The sequence below is a fragment of the Hydra vulgaris genome, chromosome 09, assembly GCF_038396675.1.
Source record: "Hydra vulgaris chromosome 09, alternate assembly HydraT2T_AEP".
Taxonomy (NCBI): Eukaryota; Metazoa; Cnidaria; class Hydrozoa; order Anthoathecata; family Hydridae; genus Hydra; species Hydra vulgaris.
The window spans coordinates 39,333,513-39,355,290 of NC_088928.1; the positions used below are offsets into that span (position 1 = coordinate 39,333,513).

Consider the following 21,778-nt stretch of genomic DNA (forward strand, 5'->3'; position numbering starts at 1 on the left):
TTGTCTGTGTTCTGAGTAATTACACTAAGAACACAGACAAGTGATATGCCTCCGCTGCCTAAATTAGGACAAAAAATTTACTTAACTTGAGGAAAAACAGAATTGGTAAAGTTGGTGATATAGAAATCAACTCTCATCCATTTGTGGCACTTGTTTTAAAAGTTTGTATTTAAAGCAGATATAGTTTTAGTGTAACATGCATCTTTAAACTTAATTGAAACTCAATTAAGTATGTTTAAAAGTTTAGTTGAAAAATAATTTATTTTCTGAAAAATTTTTATTTTTGTATTTTAAATAACCACTAAAAAAAATTTCTATCAACACATTATTCAACAGTTTGAAAACATATCTTCCGATGACAACTATAGTTTGTGTGATGACAGAGATTAGGAACAAGGAACAGAGTTGTTAAATCTAATGCATCAAAGATCAAAGACAAGTCCTTCTTTCTTGAGAAGTATTATCACAAGCTATTGAATTCTAAACATTGCATTAGTTATTCTAAACATTTCATAACATTTTTTAAAGATGATTAAACATAAATTTTAAGCAATAAATTCTTTAGGTTGCAAAAACAATTTTTGAACTAATTGCAAAAGATGTAGCATATTCCTGAACCATGGAAACAAGTGGAAGTGTGCAATCAAAGAGATGTGAATCCATTCAGTTGCATCATTAAGGTGAGAATCGATGATGGTCAAGGGTTTTTCAAAATTGTGAATATTTTTGATCCTGAGTCTTCAACAGACTATAAAAAATTTAATCTTTCTGGTGTCAATAAAGTACAAATTTGGAGGAGGTTTAAAGGAGCAGCTACAACTTAGGAAGATTAATTGAGATAATAAAATTAAATGAATTGAAATTTTATGCGGCAGCAGATCTTAAATGTTATCAATAGTATTCTGAAATGTATTTATTTGATCATATAATAACTCAGGTTACAGATGTCCTAATGGAGTTAACTAAAAATTATTTGTTGAGTAAAATGGTAACCAGATATGGATACAATGGAAGAGGGTATGATGGACCTAACTGTCTCAAAGTCCTGTCTTGTTTGGATGAACTTAAAGATATGTGTATAACATGTGTCCTCTGCACATTACTCAGCATTGAAACATTGAGTAAGTTTAGTAGCAATAAAGAATAAAATGTAGAAAAACATATAATAATGTTTAAAAACATATTTATGATTTTTTAAATCTTTTCTTTTTAGTCACTAAAGGCTTTTTCGGATTGGAACTCACAGGATTTTGGAAGAAAAAATCAAAGAAGTTGTGACAGAAATGTGCAACTTAAAAAATTCTCTTAACAATCTTACAAGCTATCAGCCTGGGCTGGAAATACCAGATAATACAAGCACATCTTTCTTTTTTTATTGAAAGAAAACAGAGATCTTTGGGTGTTTTTAGTGAACAAACCTTGGAGTCTGTACACAAAAACATAAACAAAACAGTGTTAGAAAATTTAAATCTATTTAAAAAAGTCTAAATTTATGTCTATTATATATTAGTTATATCTAATTATTTATGTCTTATATCTAATAAAAAAATAAAAATTAAAACATTCAGAATGTTTTTATTTTTCAAAAGTTACCATGACATTCAACTTAAAATGCCTATATTAATGCAGTGCATAGGCCCTTAAACATCAGATAGGTCCTTAATATTATTTAAAAAAAACAATATTAATAAAAAGTTTTTCAAAAGTATATCATGTTGGGTCTCAAAAGTAGCAAAGTTGTATAAAAATTTCAACAATAAAACTGGTTTACAAAAACAAATATTTGCCCGGTATTTTTGATTACTATAGGTGATAATGGCTAAGTCTTGGGCGCTGATTCTGAAAATCAAAGTAGTTTTTCTGTATCAGGTCTGGATTTCTAGATACCTGACACCTCATATGATACCATTTAATGCTGACTGCCCTATGTGTAATGGTTAACATATATAATAGAAACAAAAATAAATTATGTTTTTATACATTTTTATTCTAACAGACTATCCATTTTATAATTTTAATACAGTGAATAGACTTATTACAAAACATCCAATCCTATTATTGTAGTTTTGTTTACCTTTGTGGAAAATATAAGCAGTTCATCCGATCATCCATTGATTGGTTCATATTTTATGTTTGCTGCTATGGAACTAAATATCTCATTGAAAGAGTTTTCTTCGATTTTCTTCTGTGCGGGGTTTCACATTCCCTCTTAAGCATCCAACAGTAGCTGCCCATCATTCTGGGGTCTCATTGTCCCTTGTAGTGCTTTTCCATAGTGCCAATGTCTTAGTGAAAATGTTCTCCATGCTCATCCAAGACTGCACCAAGGTTCTCTGGAAAAAAATCCAGATGGCTATGCAAGAAATGTACTTTTAAAGACATCCTAGCACCTAGATCTTTATATGCACTCAGCAGTTCTCCAACTTTATCTTCAAAGTTGGGAGCTTTGTGTGATCCTAGAAAATATTTGCAGATATCTTTAAAAGAGTTAAAATTTCATGCTCTGTGTTCTTTAACATTTAGTTTATTAGGAAACTCTGTGTTATTCAGGAGAACTCAAACTTGTGGGCCAACAAATATCCCCCTCCTTTACTTTAGGTTCACTTAGAGCTCAAAAACTTTGATGCACATATTTGAACCTGTTGCTCTCTGGATCCATGGCTTTGACAAAGTTTTTTATGAGTCCTAGTTTTATATGAAGTGGTGGCAGGAGAATGCTTCCTTGATCAACCAGCGGATTAGATTTAACACTGTGCTGTCCTGGAGTAAATTTTTCACGTAGTGCTCCTGTGTTGCCCGACTGTCCCACAAACATAGAAAGCAAATGTATTTTGTGAAGCCACTCTGCATGCCTAACAGTAAACCAATTACTTAAAGATTGCCACATATTTTCCATTTGTACTGACCATACTTAATTGCATTCAGCAGTATAACCATGTTTTCATAGGATTCCTTCAAGTGTACTGAGTGTGCAACTGGAATGCTTTGATATGTATTTCCATTATGCAATAGCACGGCCTTTAGACTACATTTACTGTAATCAATAAACAGACGCTAATCATCACGGTTATGTTCAACATCAAAAAGTCAAAACAGTTTTTCGAGATCTGAACAAAAGCACAGCTGATTAGCTGTCTAAAAATAGCCTGAAAACACCTTGAAAACAGAAAGACAGTTCAGAACTTCAGCTAAGAAAGAATGTAATTTGCTCATCACCAAGTTCCATTATTTAAGTCTTGATGCTAACAGTTCTGCCTTGTCTTTGGACAGATATAAGTCCCTTACCAAATTATTTAAATCTTGCTGATTGAGGAGATGAGGCACAGACGTACATTCATCAGCCTGGTATTCAGTATCAGATGAAGGATTTTATTGTACTGATTCTTCTTCTTTTGAAGGTGCTATAATTTGCTTGTCTACGGGTGGCATGGGAACTGGCAACTCAGAATTATGTGGAACTGATTTTATAGCAGATGCTACTTCAGGGTAATCTGTTTTGTTTCTTGTTTAATGAGGCACAGACGTACATTCATCAGCCTGGTATTCAGTATCAGATGAAGGATTTTCTTGTACTGATTCTGAACTCAGAATTATGTGGAACTGATTTTATAGCAGATGCTACTTCAGGGTAATCTGTTTTGTTTCTTGTTTAATGAGGCACAGACGTACATTCATCAGCCTGGTATTCAGTATCAGATGAAGGATTTTCTTGTATTGATTCTGAACTCAGAATTATGTGGAACTGATTTTATAGCAGATGCTACTTCAGGGTAATCTGTTTTGTTTCTTGTTTAATGAGGCACAGACGTACATTCATCAGCCTGGTATTCAGTATCAGATGAAGGATTTTCTTGTACTGATTCTTCTTCTTTTGAAGGTGCTATAATTTGCTTGTCTACGGGTGGCATGGGAACTGGCAACTCAGAATTATGTGGAACTGATTTTATAGCAGATGCTACTTCAGGGTAATCTGTTTTGTTTCTTGTTTAAAACAAGAAACAAAACAGATTAGTCCAGTAATTTTGCTCATGCTCAGTCTCAGTCCAATTGTAGGAAAAAGCATCTGAAATAGATACACCAAATGTCAGATGCTTTTTCGTACCATTAAACCACACTGCCAGCACCGAAGAACAGTTACTACATCAAGTATGTGGGGCCCATTTTTTGTCCTGATTACTAATTAGGCATCCAAAATAATGAAAACATGTGGTCTTTATCAAAGGTGTCATTGTTTTGCGATGTCTTACAGAAGCAAAAAGTCCGCAAATGCAGCAGAACAAGTCTGGGTTGTTTACACATCCTCTGGAGCTTATGGTGAATTTGTATATAACAATGATAGCAAACTAATAACAATTGTTTGTTTACTTTAATGCGATTCAAATTACTTCTTTGTAGATTTTCAAAACTTTTTTCAAAGATTTCTAAGCTGTACCAATTCAAGTGCACACAAGATATTTTTATTACTATATATATGCTATACCAAACACTGTTTGAAATAGATTAGTGAAATAAATACAGTGTATACACAATTAATACAAATAATATGAAATTTAACACTAATGACATATATACATTTATATTGCATATGTATGCAGCATCTTAATTGGTTTTTTTTTCAACATCCAATTTTTGGTTGTTTTTATTTTCCCCTCCAATCGTAAAAATTATCATAGAATCTGTTTGTTTTATTAGCTTTAGTTTATATTAAGATAATTAAGTAATGCATATACTCATCAGAATTACAGGGAAACTGTATATCTGTAAAATCCGGGGGTCATTTTCTAGATTTCGTATTATTAAAATGCATTTAAATGTTAAAATATACATATATATATATATTAGTAGAAAAAATTATTTTTCTACTAATATATATATATATATATATATATATATATATATATATATATATATATATATATATATATATATATATATATATATATACACACACACACACACACATATATATATATATGTATAAGTATATATATATATATTTATTAATGGATAGATGTAAATATAGATATAGATATTTATGTTAGTGTATTTTAGGCTCATATGAATGCAAGATATGTAATACTGCAAGTTCTCATAGAGGCTGGTGAAAATTTTGTTGAATTACATCATACAACAGATGAAGTTGGAAAACCAGATTTACTGATTAAGTTGAATCGTGATTTGATTAAAAGTGTTGGGAAAAAAGCTATTGCTGTTTTTCTTATGAGATTACAAGTATGTAGTTATTAGTTTCAAAAATATTAGTTATGCTTGCTAGGAATGTCAATGTTTGTCAATATTTGTTAAGTTAAGTTTGTTTCCCTCATTATCTTTGCTTTTTCAGCGATGAAAATTGATAACCCAAGTTTATTTTTTATTTTTTCCTGTGTCCAATTTAACTTAAGGTTCCAATTTAAATTCTTTGATTTTATATTTCTTTTTTTTTTTGGCAGTGTTAAACACTTATTATTATATATTTCCCTGTACTATATTTATAAAGTGATATTTTAAACTGTTAAATTTATTATTGTCTTTTAATTTTATTTGTCCTATTTATATTGAGGTTATTAATCGTTTGGCAATTACGGAGTTAGATAAAATCTGTTTTGCTTTAAATATGAACATTATAATGATTTTCATTTAAAATTAAATTATAAAAAACTATTTAATAAAAAATAAAAAGTACTCTACTAGCATAATTATTTATTAGTTGGTAGTTAAGCCAGGAAATGGTCAGTTTGTAGTAAAGAAAAGTTTTACTTTGCCATATTCTGACCTAACTTTTTTTTTTTTCCAGCTATATAAGTCTACTGCTGACGTTGAAAGCGCTCAACACATGTATTCTAAGTACTCAGATGTATCTGAAAAGATGCTTGAAGTAAGAGAGATTGTGATGTCTAAAAAGAAACCTAGGTTAATGTACGTCCAAGTAAATACTGAAATATCCAGTTCAGGTTTGTTGATTTTTTTTTTCCTTAATAGTGTTGACTTAAGCATCAAATATAATAAGTCATTAAAACTGAAAATGGCGATAAAGTATTTAACATCGATATAATAATCATATATGGTTCCTTTATCTTTGACTCAATAACTTCAATAGTCCCTTAGTGGTAATCCATAAATTACGTCACACAACAAATTTGTACCACCCACTTCTCTTCCCTGTAAAATTTTTAAAGTGTTTTTAAATACGATAACATTTTTAATTGTCTTAGCTGCTCGTTGTTATCTAATGCATTAATGAATGCATTTTGATGCATATAAATTTTAATTATTATTATTTAATATTACTTTAAAAGTCATTATTTGTACGCGCGCACAAATAAAAATTCCACAAAAATACTAATATGAAAAAACGTTTAAATATTTAATTTTTGCTGTCGCATTATGTTAGTGTAGAGCTGTGGATGATTGATTCCATGTACTTTAAAGCGCTGGGTTACTGACGGTACGACTCTTTAAGGGTGCAAATTTTAGGATTTTGATGTTTTTTGTATTTTAAAAGAACTTGTTTTAGTATTTTGTGTTTTGATGTATTTGAAAACTTTTTTATATGCTTTAACTATTATTGTCGTTTAATTGTAACTATACAGCTATTCACAAAAGTTTAAACGGTTGTAGAATTTTTATCAAGTATGTTTGGTTTTTGTTTAATAAAAAAAAACTGTAATATGATATCGAATTAATTTTTTTTATTTATTAAAGAAAAAGTAATTAGCTTTAAAATGAATATGAACATATTATAAAAATTTTAATATTTAGTTGGAAAAAAACAATTACGAAAAATCATATAGGAAAAATAGGAAGCACAAAAGTTTAAACGAATTGCAACATTCGAACAAAAAATGAAAAAGAAAAAAGCAAAGATAAACTCGTTTATGCATTGATTCAACTAATTTCATGCACATCACGCGAGGTACCTTCAGCCAGTACTCATTCAAAAGTTGCTTCAAATGCTGAGTTGATTGAATTTCATGGTATGTCAGTTGATTGTCGATCCAAGACCAAATATTATCAATTAGGTTGAGATCTGGTGATCTAGGGCACCAGGGCATCACATTGAACTTTTTTTCAAAAAATATTCTTTGATTGAATGAGCTGTGTGAGCTGAAGCCCCGTCTTGTTGAAAGATGAATTGCTTGCTTCTGCCATACAAGTGTCTGATTGATGGAACTAAACACGTTTCCAATGTGTTTTTGTAGGTGTATTGATTAATTCGGCCTTCGTACAGCTCACAGAAGCCTATACCTTTGTGAGAAAAACATCTCCAGACGCTAACCGAACCTCCACCGCTTTGTCGAAGATGTTGCAAAAACTTGTCTCAATATTTCTCAGTTGCAAATCTTTTGACATAGATACTTCCCTTGCGGTTTACGACTTGAAAATTAGCTTCATCATTCCTAATAACTTTTGCCCACTGTTCTACAGACCAGTCCAGCCTTTCTTTGCACCACACTCGTCGTTTACGTTTATCCGTGATTGAAAGAATAGGTTTTGTAGCAGCTATGTACGTTCCAATACTTTGTCCAACAATGTTCGTCTAACGAGCTCTCTGCTAACTTTTGGATTATTTTTTGACTCGTTGAAGATTTGTGCTAGCTTTTTGTAGCTAGCATAAATCTGAGTCAAATTAAAATAATAAGTTTGTCAAACTTTTAGTAACACCTTAATAACATCATCAGCAGTTACAAAATCACCCAAATTCTTTTTTTTATTCAAAGTTCTTCAAACTGCTCAACAAAAGCTAACATTAATTCCGCCTGGTTTTCTCTGCTCATTCTGAATATACCACTTTTGTCACGGTTGCTGAGTTTAGATGGTCTCCCATCCAAAATAAAATTGTTTAAACTTTTGTTGACACCTCTTAATTTGTATCACCTACCTTTTAATGAAATTTCTGAGTAAACAGTGATGAGTCGAAATCTACTTTTTTTTATTTTATTAACAAAAAACCTATTTACCAAATTGGAAAAAATTATTTTGATATCTATTTCCGTTAGATTTTTATTCAAGAAAAAACGAAGATTAGATCTTAAAATTCTGTAATCGTTTTTTAATCGTTTAAACTTTCGTGAATAGCTAGCTGGATTTATTTTCTAAATTTTCACATAACAATAATAATCAATGCGCACATAAATTGACTAATATGGCAGTATTTGCAGTGTAGTTACAACCATCGACTGACTTAAATAGGTATGGAGGAAGTAGAATGTACATATATTCTTTTTTGCACTCCTATAAACCAGGAGTAGAATGTACTTATATTCTTTTTTGCACTCCTATAAACAACGATATAAACCAAGCCCATAGCAACCTGAGGGCAGCAGGGGCATTTGCCCCCCTCCCCAATAATTTTTCAAATAAATAATTTTGAAAAAATTGACTTATAAAATGATTTACAAAAAAATTAAGGTCCTTAAAACTATTTCGGAGCTCCTTAATCCAGAAATCAAAGTATATAAAGTTTAAACTTTTTTCCTTGATACTATTAATATTATTCGAATGCCGTGTATAACTCATTTTCGACATTTTTTGACTCATCTCCCTTTTCCTTTTGCGCACAGAAATAATCTCCGAAGATAAATTTAATTTTTGTTAATTATATTATTTAAATAACTTCTTTAGTAATAAGTTAGTGTCTGTGCCGTAATTTGTGGACGACGCCTTATCTAAACAACTATTCTTAAATTATAAATTTAATGTCTTATATTGCATCTTTATCATCCTTACCTTATCATTTTTAAAACAGTTTTTTTTTCAATAATTTTTATTTATCATATGATGTTATTTTTTTCTGTAAAGAAATTTTTTTTAAATTTTAAATTTAAAAAAAAAAAAAATGTTTGCTGGTTTTTTGCTTGTTATTTTCTTATATATGCATAGAAGTTTGATTTTATTTTAGATGGCGATACAAAGTTACATGAGTATCCGGCAACTTCAGCCGGATTAATTGAATCATTCAACACACGTTATCCTAACCATGATACTGAACTTGAAGGTTTGTGGGTGGCAGATATGGAGTTTCATTACTATAGCAGCAATTAATTTAAATTTTTTTATGTGTAATAATATTTATGAATATTATACTGTATTATATACTATAGATATTATTTACTAGCCTTTACACTTTACTAGCCTTGTATAATTGTGACAAAAGAAAAACTTTACTAGCCTTGTACATATATAATGGAAAACTTAGTGTACCATCTTTTAAAACTCAGAAGTATGGTAAACATTCTGTTGTCTATCAATGCATTTGTGAATGGAACAAGAGTCTGGTATGTATAGTGAATGAGTTCAAAAAACTACAACATCAAACACTTTTATCGTCTTTTCTTAATCTTAAACAAAATCAATTTTAAAACATTTTGAAAACAATTTTGTTCTAACTTATTGACATGATTTTCACCGAATATTTAAAATATACTCTGAATTTTATTAATTATGATTCCTACAACTATTATCATTAACTCTTGTTTGTTTATTTTTTATTATTATCATCAAAGTATGATCTTTAAATGTTTACTTAGTTTATGTATGTTTTATGTGTGTATGCTTATTAATAATCATATTATATTTAAAAACTGGTGTAACCCCTTGGATCAGAATTCTGTTTGAGTGACACCATCCTTATCAATCATTTAGTTAATATTATTCAATGCTTATAATTAATTTACTCAATATTATATTATATTATTATTATTATTATTATTATATATATATATATATATATATATATATATATATATATATATATATATATATATATATTATTAATTATTTTTACTTACTACAATCAATAGAATTATGATTTTTTTTTTTTTAATTTATATTATTATATTTATTATTATTATTATAATATTATTGTATGATTTAAAAAGGAAAAAAATATCTTGTTGTTGTTGATGTTGTATACTTTTGACAAAATATGACTCGTTAACTATTTAAAGTAGTTTACAAAAATTTGTTTGTTTTTTTGAATAATCTTCGTATATATACGAAGAAATAATATATTATTTCTAATTGTCCTGTAGCATTGTTGCGTATTTTTTTTACCATAATCATAGCACAAGTTTTTAGTTTTTTTATGTACTAACGAATTACATGAAAATCAAGTTAATTAGCGTTTACTAAGTAAACATTTTAATCGATTTACTCTGCCGTAATGTAAGTTAAAAACGATATTTTGTAAAAATTTAAATTGCACATATTTGATGGCGAGAGATAAAATTGCATTTTTATTGCTAAGGTTCGATTCATTTCAAATCTTGCGTAACAATCTTTTTTTTTATCATTATATAAAATAATGAAAAAAAGACCAGTGAAAACTAAACTTGCCCCTATTTGATACCTATGGCCCTACTTACCCTAAAAGCCAAGTACGTTAGCCCATCAGACACAATTTTACAAAATAAATTTAAAATGTTTTAAAAACCAATTATGAACTTGTAATAATTTTAATTATGGATAGTCTAGAGTCTTGTCGATGTTTTTCCTTAGGAAAATAAAATAAAACTTAAGTTACACATTAAAGAAAAAAAGCAAGCCTATGTGCCCCGGTATATCTTTCATATTTTTTAATACTTTTTTAAATTGTTATCGTGTTATCTATCTACTTGTTTACCGACCACCTGATGGTAATATCTATTTTTATACTATTTGGACCAGATTTTTATTAAAAACAACAAGTTTATTATTTATAAGAAAGTATATTTTTCGTACATATTTTTTTTATTTTCTTCATATCTAAGCCAGGTGAGGTTCTTCAACTTCTTCATGTTTTCTTTTATAAAAGCCATCATTTCAATATTATCAATGCTAAGATTAGTTCTTCGTTCCGATATAATAATACCAGCAGACACAAGTACGTTTATTGTACGCACAATGTACGTCCAAAACTTTTCCGTCAATGAACTAAAACTGAAGCTCCAGAAATAACATCTTGAACCCAAGATAGCAATTAAACTAAAAATATTTATATAATATATTTATATTCGCTATTAGTAGCAATAGTTCATTGCTTACATTCATTATGAAGAGAATACATATAGACCCTATCATTCAAGAATTAGGAATTATTTATAATTTACTTAAAGCTCTTCAACGTGAGTTTTTTAGACTGGAGGGTCTACACTATGAAAGTATTGACACTTTAAAGTTGTATCATCAGATATCGTGTTAAATTCAGTACTCAGTTGGTCTAGCAAAGGAACAATGATAGGTAATTTAAAATAATTTGAAATGCAATTTTTAGGCTTGTTCAAAGCATATCTGAAGGTGTTGATTAATAATATTTCTAAGAATAGAGAAAATATCCTTTGATGCTTGAATAAGATTTAAAATATAAAAAAACATCATTACTATTTGCTTTCACAATCGTGTAATTAAAAAAGTTATATTAAAAACATGTCTTGTTATACACAGTGTATCAATAAAATCAAAATTTGTTATTAACTTTAGTAGAAGAGGTTGCACGATTAAATGTTTTCTTGATATTTAAAGACATTCTTTGAAACAAAAAACATTTGTTAGATATAAGCATTCTATTATTTGCCACAAATGCTTAATTATCCAAGAAAACCAAGGTACAAAGATTAATTTTTTAGTGTAATAAAACTGGCGATGTCCACTGATATATATTGATGTACACTTGTTGTTACTAACTGATTTTCCTGTGTATGTAAAAAGGGAAGTCCAAAATTTGTTCTAATCCTGTATCTTATCAAAAGGCTATGTTAAGCCAACAACTTGCTGACAAAAATTCTGAAACTCTTGTACTGCAAAATGACACACTGATTTTACAGGAAAAAGGGGAACAAATGCAACAAATAATACAAAACACCAAAAATAAAAATGTTACTCAGCAGATATTAGAACACTTATATATGACATGCTTGTGTGCCAAGTTCCTACACATAGTGCTCCAACTCTCCTCAGAAAAATTGGAGAACACACTGGCTATCGATTTAGTCACATTCTGCATCGCACAACTGTGGAACAAATGATGCATGAGCTTGGTGTATTATCAGATTTACTGACCGCTAAAATAGCTTTCTCAACAAAAAATCTGACACATGGTTTTGATGCAGCAACACAGGAGAGTGCTCATGTAAATGTTGTGCACTTAACAACAGAATCAGTATGCATGGTTGTAGCTATTGATAAACTTCCTGGAGGTACAGCTTACGACTATCAGAGTCACATTAAAACATCTGTTGATAATCTTGCCAAGTTATATAGTGACTTCTACCAGCTACAATTCACTGATGTGCAAAGTACTATTATTGGAAACATAACGAACACAATGAGTGTCAGAGTAGCAAAAAAGCATGCGACAGTTACTAAGTTAAAGTATTTTATCTATCTAAGGATGCAAAAGGTACATGTATAATCTTAATCCCACTTTTTTACTTAAATTCAACGTAATTTTGTGAAATAAGATATATAAATCTAAAATATTTTTTTTATTATTATATAAATGTTTCTTATTTCAAATGCTCCTATTGCTCTTTAAAATAATTACTTTATGTTAACAAAACAACAAAAATAATAATAATAACAATAAAGTGATTATTGATCGACATCCGTGACTGCAATAACCAGGGCTGTGGAGTCAGAGTCGTGGAGTCGCAACATTTTTAGGGGAGTCGGAGCCGGTAAACAAAATTGCGACTCCGACTGCAATCGTAAAACTTCTTGGTATTACACGTGCAAAATATTTAATCCTCAAAAAACTTTTCATATATTTAGCAAAAAAAATTTTTTTTTAATTATCGCGTAATATATTTTATAAAGAATTCAAACAATTTTTTCGGAGTCGTAGGGGAGATGGGGGCGCATTGATCGCCGTAGCAGTGTTTTAAAAATTGCGCAGAACCTGAAAGAGATGTAAAAACTTATTAACTACGAAACACATGTAGAACTATCTGGCTTTTGGAATATATAAATATTTTGATTTAAAAAAATGATAAACATGAATAATTTTAACTTTTAAACAACCCTCTCAAAAGATCAATGTACCCCAAACTATGGGGTACTATGATCTCCGACTTGGGGCACATTGATCTTATATGCGTAATATTATCTAAACGTTTAACACTTCTATAACTAAATCTTGTAAATAATTTAGTCAAAGGGTAATATTGTATAACATATAATACATCTAAATTTTTTAATTATTTTTTAAATATAGCAGTTTAACCCACTAGTCTAATTTTTAATTAAAAAATGTATAAATCACAGCAGCTATAAGCTACCCGCTTTATATACGTTTAAAACTTTACAACAACTTGAAATTTATAAGAACTGAAATATAAAGACTGAAATAAGAATACAACTTTTAAGTTTACAAAACTCGTTAAAAGTACAATATTTTGATTAAGAATATTTCATCATTTGTGAAAGTCAAGTTGTCAAGCAGCTTTTGGTTTACATTGTTTTTTATTCCTAAGCAAGTAATTCTTAGTTTCTTTCTTATCTTTTGTGGAGACTTTTTGTTGATTTTTGGTTTGCTTCAAAATTTTCTTTTCTTTTGACAAATGAATTTCATTTCTGACAGGAGTATCAGTCAAGATCCTTGTTTTTAACTGCCTACTTTTAACTTTTTTTTTTCTGGCAGATGCTTTTGGGTAAGGTTTTAAAACCTCAGGTGAGATTATAGAAGCAACACTTGTTGACACTTTATTTAAAATACTTGTTTCAATATTTACTATAGTTATTTCAGACTCTATGTGATTAACATGTGCTGGTATCATTTCAGATTCCATGTTGTTGACAGGAGTGATAGTAACTGTATCTGGAGCAGCTCTATCTGTAACTGATGATGGTAAATATTCGTCATCTTTGAAAATTTCAGAATTGAATGGCTCAATGCCAGCTACTCTAAATCCTGTCTGTATATTAGATGGTGAGAAAGCTTTTGTATACGGTTCTCGAACTATTGAAACAATATCATAAATGGTCATTGGTCTTGAGTTTGAAACCATCCAATTATCACATGCAGAACTGTAAAACCTTTTCAATGGTCCAAAAACAGTTCTATCTAATGGCTGCAATTTATGGCTGCAATGGGGAGGAAAACTTATCATTGTAATTCTGTGTTGAATTGCAAGCTCCAAGCCTTTAACAGAAATATGACTTTCATGACTGTCGAGAAGTAACAAAACTGGAGATTCCTGAGAACAGTTTGAATATTTAACAAAATGTTTAATCCATTCTATGAAAATTTCTGAGTTCATCCAACCAGAAGGATTTGCAAATCCCACACATCCAGGAGGTCCTTCCTTAATCATGTAATCATGAAACTTTACCCTAGGAAAAATAAATAATGGAGGAATGGAATTTCCAATAGCATTAGAGGCACAACATGCAGTTACCAATGTTCCTCGTTCTGCAGATGTGATTCTTCCAACTTGTTTGCTTCCTCTACCAGCTAAAACCTTTACCGGCTTTTGAACGGTTGTTAAACCAGTTTCATCAACATTATATATACAGTTAGGATTATATTTATATCGATTTCTTACCGTTTTAAGATTTTGAAAAAACTCTCTTACAGTGTGTTTGTTAAAAGCTGTTGATCGAGCGAAGCTCGTTGCTTCAGGTGTTCGTAGAGACAACTCTGGTTGTCTTTTCATAAAACCTTGCAACCAATCAATGCCTGCAATTTTATTTTTGATCCATGATGATGGGCATATATTATTGTTTTTTAAAGCAAATTCATATGCCAATAATCGCGTTGACCTAGTTGAAAGGCCATAGTTCATTTTTGATGCAATTAGTAAATAACTTGATAAACTTTTTTCATCTTCTGCTGTAAAAACTTGTCTATTGTTGTAGTTAGGCTTGAAAGCTTCATTTGGATTAAGCCTCTTTTTATGACAATATCTTTTTAAAGTCATTCTATCTATGTTAAACTGACGTGCTGCAACATTCAGTTGTGTTCCTTCTAAAACTTTATTAACAGCTACTTTCATTGTTTCACTTGGTATAGCAACTTTATTTGTTTTTTTAATTCTATTTCTAACCATTTTAAGATCTGTAAAAAAATATATCAATAAAAACATATGTTTTTAATAAATGCTAATATTTAACATAATAATATTATGTTAAATATTTTTTAATTATTATGTTAAATATTATTCTTTTGATATTATAAAATAATAGTATTATTATTACTAGCTTATAACATAAGTAGATTTAAAAAATGAAATGCTAAAAGCTATTGTTTGTTTATATATAGTTTTTTTTTTAATTATAAATACAATTCCATTCGTTTAACTGTATTGCTTATAAACAAAAACATGGGGCACTTCGTCTTCTATAGGGGACTTTGATCCTCCGATCAATGGGCCCCGCATAGTCAAAGATCAATGTACCCCAATAGGTATAGGTAACATATTGATAGCAATATCTACTGTATAAATTGCAGCCAAATAAAAATTATATATTATATTATACACCTAACACTTACAAATTTAAAATAAAATTGTTGTTAACCCATACAGACATCTAAATAAAAATATATTTGAATTATAGTACGATTTAAAAAAATCACTTTTTATGACGAAAAACAATATTTTCTTTATTTTTTTTGACGCTGATAACCTTATGAAAAAATATTACGAATAATCAATTAGGGAAGCATAATGGTTAATTAAATTGCAACCTCGCTTCTAGTAAGGCAAAAATGAACGAGTAAAAGCCAAAAGATCATACTGCCCCGGCGATCAATGCGCCCCCATCTCTCCTACTCTAAAAATTTCAACGATTGGAGTCGGAGTCGTTACTTTTTTTTTACGACTTTACACCCCTAGCAATAACACAACTAAAAAAAATTTTATTAAACAACTCGAGTGAAAGTGGGTCAAATGAAATAGTTTAGAGTTTTCGATCAATCGGTAAAGGCTATTTTAGATTATGTACACTACTGCTCTAATTCTTTCAAAATTGTAGGACGCTTTCCAGCCGCCAATTCTAAAAAAATCAACAAATCTCCGCCAAACACTAACACATCTACAACTTTCAGTGCTGTGGTAGTCACTCGACCAGCTCCACCGTCTCTCGTTATTGAATTTGCAACCAATGAAACTCGCAACGGACTTCTAGTAATCGCCAAAAATCTGGTTACCAATGAGGCATACAAAAGTTTATTCATACGGTCAGATCGAACTGCCTCAGAGCATGAGTTTTTCAACAAGTTAAACAAAGCAAAGAAAAAACTCAACAACGGCCCTAAAGCAAGCGGTAAACTTGGCTTGTCTTTTTGTTTCGTCATCCACAACAATGATGTTGATAACGATGCGTCAACTTCAGCAAAAAAGTCAACATTAATGGCTCGGAAAGGCACCTTTTTGTCATATGGAAAGAAGCACTCGCAGCAGGCCAAACCAATCAGGTAAAAGTTGCAACCTCTAACACATGATTGTTTTCAATCAACACACAAAACAGTGTTTTCAAACCGTCACTAAACTGCTCCTACACTAACGCCACATTTCAACACCCCCAATTAGGTAACCAAGCTTACCTTGGCAACGTCCGACTACGACTACGACATCATTTTTACCATTGAAACTTGGTTTGATGATCCCTCAGCACCTGCTCTTCCAAACAACAACATCTATAGAAAAGATTGCTTTGGTCTTGGATGAGGCGCAGCCATTTACATTAAGAGCAGTATTACTGCCAGCAAAGTTCTCAATTACTCAACGCTTTTTAATACAAAATCTCGGAACAGCTCTGGCTCGAGCTTAAACTTCCACAAAAATCTCTCATAATTGGCTGCATCTATCGCCCAACTACCAGCATTGGTCTTCAATGAAATAGTGAAAACATTTTCCGTGTGAAAACAGCCGTGGTCAACAAAAATAACGTCAAATGGCATGACAATTGGATCAGTAACACTAGTGTCGAAACTAGTTTAGGCACAAAATTTGCTGAAATCTTATTTGACCTAAATCTACATCAGCACATTATTGATTCCACCTTCATCCATGCCAACAATCTATTCAAAAATATTAGACCTCATAATTAGTGAAGCGGCCAATTGAACGAGCCACATTAATATTGGTCCTCCTCTTGTTATTGCCCCACAATACCACTGCACTCTGATATGGCAACACCAATTAACCAAAAATGCTTACAACTACTTCCACTTTAACAGCTCGAAGTTCATTTATAAGAAAGGTAACTACGCCAAACTAAGCAGGAAACTCTTCCTGATTGATTCGGTAAATTTACCTAAAGACCAATATGCTGATGTAACCAATCCACACCGACCAAACGCAGACAGCTTTGACTGAGCAGCAAACTTCTTTCGTTAACCAAATTAAAAAAAAAACATTTGTACCCAAACTGCAAGTGCCAAATCGTTCCAAGTATCAGAGTGTACAATCTTACTAGAAACCTTGTCAAAAAAGTTTCCAGCATTTTAATTAAAGAATTCGAACACTAAATAGTCAACAACAAATGGAACTCTAAACGTCTCTACGCTTATATTAACAGCTAATGATAGGAAGAAGACTAATGAAGCTTATGATAGGAAGAAGACTAATGGAACGGTAGTTAAACGAGTCAAATCGCTCTCCAGAATTTTTGAAAATAGGCATAGCAGATGCCGTTTTCCAGAAGGCTTGTTAAATAGTTTTGAAAGTATAAATGACAGCTCCGGAGAACACTTCTGCAAGACTATAATAGAAATGTTGTCCGGGCCACAATGAGTAGAAGAGTTTAAGCAGGAAATCATATTAGATACAGAAGCCGGAGTGATACGAATGCCAAGCAACCGATCAACGTGTTTGTCGGCTCTATCAGATAGAACACAACTAGTGAAATCAAGAGATGATATTGACAAAAAGTTCTTAGCAAATAATTCAGTTTTGTCTTTAGGTAAGGTGAAAAAATCTGAACAATGCAAGAGGGGTAGAACAACAGATTTGCCCTTATTATAGATACTGTTAAAGATTCTCCAGAAGTTAAGAGAGTCTAATTCTTAAGATGAAACACAAGATTTCACAATCTGAGTAGGTTTTGAGGTTTTGGCGTAGAAACTATTGTAAAAAAGACAAAACTTTTTTACAATAGTTTCTAGCAATAGTACACAGGTGTCTGTTTTCTAGAGAACTGTTTTGCTGATAGATATGAAAGTAATGGCTACGTTTGGAAATTGCAGCAGCGCAATGTAAGGAAAACCATGGAGAAGCTTTTATTAATTTCTATGTCTAAACTGACCAATAAATCTTTATAGATTCTTCATTCAACTTTTAAATTGATTATTATCAAATTAATTCTAATATCCTTTAAAAAAAAATTGCACGCAAATATATGCCTCGAAAATTTCGAAAATGTAACACGGTAACACGCAATTGTATGCCTCGAAAAAACTTGCACGCAAAAAATTAAACAAAAAAAAACATTCACCAAAGACCAAGTCGCGCTTGCAGTGGTGAAAATAAAGAATGACGAACTTTCACTCAACAAAGCTGCTCAATCATTCAGCATACCAGTCGAAACTCTTTATAGGCGTGTCAATGGCATAGGTGAAAAATCTTCAATTAACTCTGGTAGATACACTCATAAAATTATTACTACTAACTATATATTACCGATTGGTGTTTAGAAATTACAATGATGTCATAACTTAAGCTAACAACTACTTGCAACACGAAGGTTCTCATCTTTTTTCCAACGGTACATCAGGGAAAGATTGGTACAAGCTTTTCATCAACCAGCACCACTAACTACACCGTCTCATTCGATGCGTTCTGAATCTACACCAACAACATCTAGCACCAGCATACGTTGTATAGCAACAGCTTCAAAGTTAACGCTGCAGTCAACTTTCCTGCAGTCTACATAACTTCGGCTATTCAAAAGGAAATTCTAAAATAAGTTGACAATTTCAATTAGCTCAATCTCTTTCTGCCGCTTTGTTGCAAATGTTTCGCATCCAACACGTCGACACAAAAAAACGAAAAAGTATAGACATGCCAAGATGCGAAGGATAGTGTCTCAATAAATACAAAATATTTGAAAAATTGAAAGATACTGACAGCAAAAAAGCTGCAAAGTAAGCTAGGAAGCAACGTAAGCTAGACTTGGATGAGTAGTAGATAAATCAATCAACAACAGCGACTCTAATAACAACAGCAGTAGCAAAACAAGTCAAGTGTAAAAGTGCCGTAATGTTTTGAGCGAAACTTTAGTAAGTCAAAATAGTGAATGGTATCAGTGCAAAAATTCAAACTGCAATATTTGATTTTGTCAAACATGCATTTCAAATATTATATCAATAATACAAAAATAGCACCAAAAAGTGCAGCATGATTGACAACTCAACTCAACGTCTAGAACATCTTCAAAACTCAACATCATCAAATAAATACATAATTTCTATCAGTTGGTTGTTTTTTTAATTGTTGTTATTGGTTGTTTTTTTAATTGCTTTTGTTGGTCTAAGAACTGGGGCGAGTTGCATTTTTTATTTAAGTATTCTTTTAATTATTCATTAATTTGCATATTTCATTCTCACAAAATATAATTATCAAAAAACTGTCCAGAGTTGTTAATACAACTGTCCCATCATATGCTTTAGTTAAAAGTTCACTTTCAAAATGAGTCTTAATTAATAAACTGGTTTCAAGAATTGAAATCTTTTAATTATTTTAAATATTTTGATTTAGAGTATTTTGTATTAAGTAGTTTAAATGCTTTTGTTTGAAAATATTTTGTATTTGAATTTGAAATAATTTTTCAACTTTTTGTTTTTGTATTTTAAATACTTTTTTGAAATTCTTTTATACGAAATTGCTGCTCAACCAAACAGTTTAATAATCAGGAAAGTCAAAATAAAATATTTTTTAACGAATGGAGAGTAGTAGTTGGAGGTGTAATGTAGGTAGAAATTGAATATTGCGTAAAATTTAAAACTATTATTGAGTTTTTATTCACAAAATTATACAAAAGATGTATAATTTTTTGTTAAAAATCCCACGTCTCACTTTTTTTCAAATTCTTATTGTTATTTGTTTTTGTTGTTGTCATTTTATTTCTTATATTTACAGTAAATACGTATTACATATATTAATATATCTAATTTTATATATATATATATATATATATATATATATATATATATATATATATATATATATAATATATATATATATATATATATACAGTATCGGACAAAACGAGTGCAACCAAATAATGCTAATTTAGTTTCTTTATATAAAAGTGCTGCATTTTTTCAATTTAGAGAAATAACTATGTAACCGTTTAGAGACAAAGTTCTTCAAGTTTTATTCATCACAAAGTTCATTATTTGTACACGAAAATTAATAAATTAATCAAAAGTATTAAAAAAAGTTGATTTCCTTCTGGACAAAACAAGTGCAACTCAACAAAATGTTGACCAAGCTGTATTTCGCTATCAATATTTCGTGGCGAATCTTTTGTTGTCGATCACAGCCTTGCATCTTCGAGGCATAGATTCGATCAAGTGGTCAATGAAACTTTGTGGAATCGCTACCCAGGCCTTTTGGATTTGTTCAAACAGTTGATCCTTATTACGGACACCTTCACGATTAATTCTGCGGTTGACGATCTCCCACAGGTTCTCAATAGGGTCGAGATCCGGAGATTGAGGCGGCCAATTCATCACCGATAGGTGGTTGTCTTGAAACCACTGCTTGACTACTTTTGCAGTGTGTTTCAAATCGTTGTCTTGCTGAAAAATCCATTTTATTGGCATATTCCATTCAGCATGAGGTAACATAACATCTTTCAGGATATTTTTATACATGAAACGGTCAATTATTCCATCGTTTCGATGTATTAGACCTAGACCGTTAGCAGAAAAACACCCCCAGACCATTACATTTCCTCCACCATGCTTCACGGTCTTATGGCAGTAACGTAAATCGAGGCGTTTTCCGGCCGGTCGACATACACGGCAAATGCCATCGCTTCCAATGATGTTGAACTTCGATTCATCACTGAACAGGACAGTTCGCCATTTCTGCACATTCCAGTCAATATGAGATGTAGCAAACAGGAGTCTTTTCTTCTGGTTTTTTAGTGAAATCAGCGGTTTCTTTGCAGGGCGTCGAGAAAACAATCCGGCTTCAACAGCACGTCGTCTGATTATTCGGTCCGATACAGGCAGCTCTAATTGCTTTTGTATCTCGACTGATGATATCCAGGGATCCTTCTTGATGGATCTGACGATCATAGAGTCCTCTCTAGAAGTGGTGGAACGCGGTCTTCCACCTTTGTTATCTGCTGCCAACTTCCCAGTAGAACGATATTTGGAACATAGTCTTGATATGGTCCATCTTTTCACGCGATATTTATCACAAATACTTTTTTGTGACATTTCACTTACGTAATCGCCTATAATTTTCTTTCTTAGTTCCAATCCAAGACTGTCGGGAGCCATTTTTGCGCTTGAAGTCATAAAAATAATAAAAATAAATAATCACGCTTCTCAAGGCTTACCGTGTTACATTTACCTTGTGATGATACAATAATGGTCTGTGGAACACAACGTCTTGGTTGGATGTGGACTGTATTGATGTAATGAAACACTAATGCGGTAATGGTGTAGTGGTAAAGCGCTCGCTTCATAAGCGAGAGGTTCCGAGTTCGATCCCCATCACGTCCCTGGTAATACCGCGCTCAACTTGTTTCTCCGCGCAGCGGCCTTTTTCGTCAAGGTTTGTGTTTCGGAGTTATAGAGTTGGGAGAGGGTTATAAACCACTATTAAGTAGCCTCCTCATCTGTAGT

At 31.2% G+C, this 21,778-nt stretch overlaps 2 protein-coding genes across 2 annotated transcripts in view; one reads left to right on the forward strand and one right to left on the reverse strand.

Moving 5' to 3' along the window:
* LOC100207511 (dipeptidyl peptidase 3) overlaps positions 1 to 9,096 on the forward strand; it is an 80,700-nt gene extending 71,604 nt beyond the window's left edge. Inside the window, exons 15-17 of the mRNA XM_065805659.1 lie at positions 5,053 to 5,232; positions 5,795 to 5,951; positions 8,900 to 9,096. Of these exons, the coding sequence (XP_065661731.1) occupies positions 5,053 to 5,232; positions 5,795 to 5,951; positions 8,900 to 9,042 (480 nt within the window). The 3' untranslated portion in view covers positions 9,043 to 9,096. The remainder of the gene's footprint in view (positions 1 to 5,052; positions 5,233 to 5,794; positions 5,952 to 8,899) is intronic.
* A 4,313-nt stretch (positions 9,097 to 13,409) lies between these two features.
* LOC136085458 (tigger transposable element-derived protein 4-like) lies at positions 13,410 to 15,023 on the reverse strand. Its single transcript, XM_065806767.1, has one exon. The coding sequence runs from the start codon at positions 15,021 to 15,023 to the stop codon at positions 13,410 to 13,412; it is 1,614 nt and encodes a 537-aa protein (XP_065662839.1).
* Positions 15,024 to 21,778: the final 6,755 nt, after the last annotated feature.